The sequence below is a fragment of the Dreissena polymorpha genome, chromosome 14, assembly GCF_020536995.1.
Source record: "Dreissena polymorpha isolate Duluth1 chromosome 14, UMN_Dpol_1.0, whole genome shotgun sequence".
NCBI lineage: Eukaryota > Metazoa > Mollusca > Bivalvia > Myida > Dreissenidae > Dreissena > Dreissena polymorpha.
This window is the reverse complement of record NC_068368.1, coordinates 1,087,292-1,091,525: the sequence shown is the minus strand read 5'-3', so window position 1 is coordinate 1,091,525 and position 4,234 is coordinate 1,087,292. Positions and strand designations below refer to the sequence as shown.

Genomic DNA, 4,234 nt, shown 5'->3' with positions numbered 1-4,234 from the left:
CATTTTATTTACTTGTTTACTGTCTATCAATTTCCTGCAATTTAAATAAAGAGTTACAAACCATTGGTTAAAAAAACGTAGATTTAAGTTGTGATGAATCGCTATAAAACATCTTAAGAGAGAACAAATAATAGTACTTGCAATTTATTAGAATTTAAAATATCAAATAATAATGAAGTATAAGAATAATTATTATTAACGATTACTGTTTATATATGCACGTATGATATTTACATCAAACTATTTTCTTGAAGTCCTTGCACGAATATTATATTTACCTTGGGCAGAATCTCTAGGCCATGTGTGTGAGAGTATTTCCTTTAATTGACTTATATTGCCTGTTGGGCTATCCTTTAAAAATCACGAACGTCAGGCATCTGCGCGATTGATCACCGAAAATTAGAGGTATAGGTGGCTTGGATTGTTACTTTGAACTTTAAACAAACTGTTAATATACTGTTGGAGCTTGTTAAGGAAGCTGGAAGGTAAATAAACCATTTTAATCGCACGAGATATAAATTTCTAATATATAAATAATATATATTTATTAACATGGCAATAAGCTATTGTTTAAATAAATATTTATAGTATGAAATATATAGTGCATGTTAAGACCGTATTATGGTTAATTATGCAAAAAATCGTCATTAAAGCCTCTAAAACGCTCAAAATCAACGAAAATTTCGTACAATAATTCGTAAAATTGAGTTAAACAATTAAAAATCAGTGTTCCGAATGGCAATTGCCGAAATTTCACCGCCAGATGTGGTCTGGTAAAATAGATGTTTGTAGATACAAAATGCTCGTTTGTATTATTGTTTTGCATATTTAATTCAATTTTTTATTTCCCGCATCGATATCTATTCATACGACACATGAACACTAACATGGTACCATTTTAGTTTGCGTGAGTCGTATGAATAGATATATTCGCGGGAAAGTAAAATGGAATTAATTGTGTCACAAATAAATAAAAACGAGCATCTACAAAAATCTATGTAATCATACCACATCTAGCGTTGAAAATGTGGCTATTGCTATAATGAACACTGATTGTTTAGGTGTTAACTTTATTTAACGAAATACTTAACGAAATTTTCGTTGATTTTGAGCGTTATAGATACTTTAAAGACGGTGTAAAGAATGAACATCTAATTTAATTTCTTTCTCCAGATGCGTTATATTCAAGGATATAGGCGATTCATTATGAAAGTCGCCATACTCATTATATGTCTGCAACAAGCAACACGTGTGCTCAGCAGAGAAGTTGACGAGAACGATTGCCATGAAAGCGATGACGTCAGTTCGGCCAATGATGACAATTTAGTTGAAGGTATAAACGGACCAATGAGAGAGGACACGTGTAATCGCGAAAAGGAGTCAAACTACGATAAGGTGATATTTAGGTCCGATGACAGCATTGCAGATGCAGACATGACCTTAGAATCAGGACAGGAAAAACAGCTGAATGATGCCATTGAGATCTTTAAAAATGGAATGAATAACATGCTTGGTGACATGCTGGAGGATGATTCCAACAGGAACCTTTATGAACTATTTGCTGGTTTGTTAGCGGCGGATGAAGACGACACAGTGCAACCAGAAGGCGAACCTTCGTTCGAGTACCCGAAATTGCAGCGAATTGATCCTGTCGAAGTTGGTCATGAGCAATGGAAGGACGTTGGGGAAAGTAAGCGTGTAAAACTGTTAACTCGCGCTGTTCATCCTCCAATCTTTGAAATACCCCCAATTTCTGTCGGATGACGAATGTAATTACATTATTGACGCGTCGAATAAACGAGGCTTCCAAACTAGTTCCGTTTTCGCTAACAAAAACGCAACGATTGTGACAAGCAAATCAAGAATAAGTAATAGTACAGCCATGACAGCTAATGAGCAAAACGTCGAGTTTTTGACAAATCTGCAAACTAAGGTCGCAACTCTGCTTGGAGTTCCAGTTGAAGTCATCAAGTACAGTCAACCGCTGACCATTTCGCAATACTGGCCGGGAGGGTATTATCACGCCCATCTTGACTCGAGTTTTTCACCTCGAAGCAAACCGTGTTGTTTTCAGACAGAATGCCCTTCAATAAACGGGACAGACATTGATAGTATTGAATGCTGCCAACTTTGCCGCGTGGCCACGGTGTTGCATTACCTTGAAGACGTCGACGAAGGGGGCGAGACGGCGTTTGTATTTGCTGACAAACCCTTGTCACACATTCACAAAACAATGGAGACCGAGGAATGGTCAAATTTATCGAAAAACTGCGAACAAGCGGCGTTGAGAATTAAGCCTAAGAAAGGAACAACCATACTGTGGTACAATCACTTTCTGGACCGACGGGGATACCTTAGTGCAGTGGACCAAAGAAGCCACCATGGGGGATGCGATGTTAAAAGGGGCATCAAATATATTGCTACAAATTGGGTGCAGACGCCATTCTATCGGTATCGACTGCTGCCAAGCAAATATTTAAAGAAATAATTCAGTTTGGAATCAAATAAGATGAGTGGATAAAATATAACCACATGCAAGCCGGTCACCATTGCAAAAGCACTAATATTGAACCTACAGATGAAATGCAAATGATATTACAGCGAAAATGTTTGTTTTATATATCCATGTATATTGGAAAAGTGTAATACAAAACCATTTAATGGATTTTTCATTTTTATTTTGGAAAACTGTTTTGAAAAATCTTAAAGTGGCTGTGTTATGTATTTACATCGTGCATCTCAATCGCCTTTCTCCCAGCGCTACGTAGTCTGTTTGAGAACGTGCCTCAATATTAACGCATTTATGCCTAGTGGACTCTCCCATCCTTCTAAATTAGATCAATTTATTTCCAAAATTAGGGGTGTCTAGTATATTAATTTCTATATTTAGAATATTTTTTACAGAAATTCATTTTAGCAAACAGCGCAAAACATGATGCGGCGTCTCATCTGGGTCTACGCTGTTTGCCAAGGCCTTTTTTCTAGACGCTAGGCATAAATGGGTTAAACTGTGTCACTCATCGGACGGCGGACGGTTTCGATGTGTCCAGTCTTGCCGATGCCTGGAGATCGGACACATCGGCCGGCGACCGGATTATTTGTGACTGAGGCAATAGTCATGTAACAGCCAAGCGTCTTAAAGCATTCTTATTTACAACTGTAATTATGGATCAACTTTTATCCACATGCACTCGGCATTTGTTGCTAACCCCCCCCCCTCGCCTGCTGCTCCCCCCTCCCAAAACCCTTAAAATTGTCCAGTTGTTATGCAAAGTTTAAAAACAACAAGAGTTAGTCAAATTTCAACAAACTTTTGCTTTTGATAATAGACAATTTTGAGGGCTTTTAAAGGGGAGTGTGCAGCTGGGGGAGAGCAACTAATGCCGAGTGCCTGTGCTTATAACGAGTTAATACTTTTGCACACGTCCCTGCCCAATATAACGATATAAGACTTTTACACACGTCCCTGTCCAATATAACCCGAATTGATTAATAAATATTACTTCACTTGACTTGACTTGTGTTAAGGCTTTTGCACACGCCCCTGCCAAATACTCATCGTATGTTCTCATGTTTTCTGCTTATCAGTATCTAAAGGTCGGAAATGAAGCCTTTTAAACTTGAATCTAGTAAGAACGGTCTTTACTAAAATTTAACAACAAATGTGACAAAAAGTATTTAAATGGTAAAGGGTTAAAAAAAGTGTGTCCAAATTGTCACACAATTCGTATAAATGGTTCCCGTGTTCCGCGTAACCAGCATCGGGCCGTATAAATGGTTCCCGTGTCCCGCGTAACCAGCATCGGGCCGTATAGATGGTTCCTTCATTATGCGTAACCAACATCAGGCCGTATAGATGGTTCCTACGTTCCGCGTAACCAGCATCGGGCCGTATAAATGGTTCCCTCGTCCCGCGTTACCAGCATCGGGCCGTATAAATGGCTCCCGTGTCCCGCGTAACCAGCATCGGGCCGTATAGATGGTTCCCGTGTCCCGCGTAACCAGCATCGGGCCGTAAAGATGGTTATCTCGTCTCGCGTAACCAGCATCGGGCGGTAAAATGGTTTCCGTGTCCCGCGTAACCAGCATCGGGCCGTAAAGATGGTTCCCGTGTCCCGCGTAACCAGCATCGGGGCGTATAAATGGTTCCCGTGTCCAGCGTAACCAACATCGGTCCGTAGAAATGGTTCCCGTGTCCCGCGTAACCAGCATCGGGCCGTATAGATGGTTCCCG

The 4,234-nt window shown here is 39.8% G+C and overlaps 1 protein-coding gene across 1 annotated transcript; it reads left to right on the top strand.

The window, feature by feature from the left end:
- The first annotated feature begins 1,871 nt into the window (after nucleotides 1–1,871).
- On the top strand, nucleotides 1,872–3,065 carry LOC127858996 (transmembrane prolyl 4-hydroxylase-like). Its single transcript, XM_052396384.1, has one exon. It carries the CDS (start codon nucleotides 1,883–1,885, stop codon nucleotides 2,486–2,488), a length of 606 nt encoding a protein of 201 aa, XP_052252344.1. The 5' UTR covers nucleotides 1,872–1,882; the 3' UTR covers nucleotides 2,489–3,065.
- Nucleotides 3,066–4,234: the final 1,169 nt, after the last annotated feature.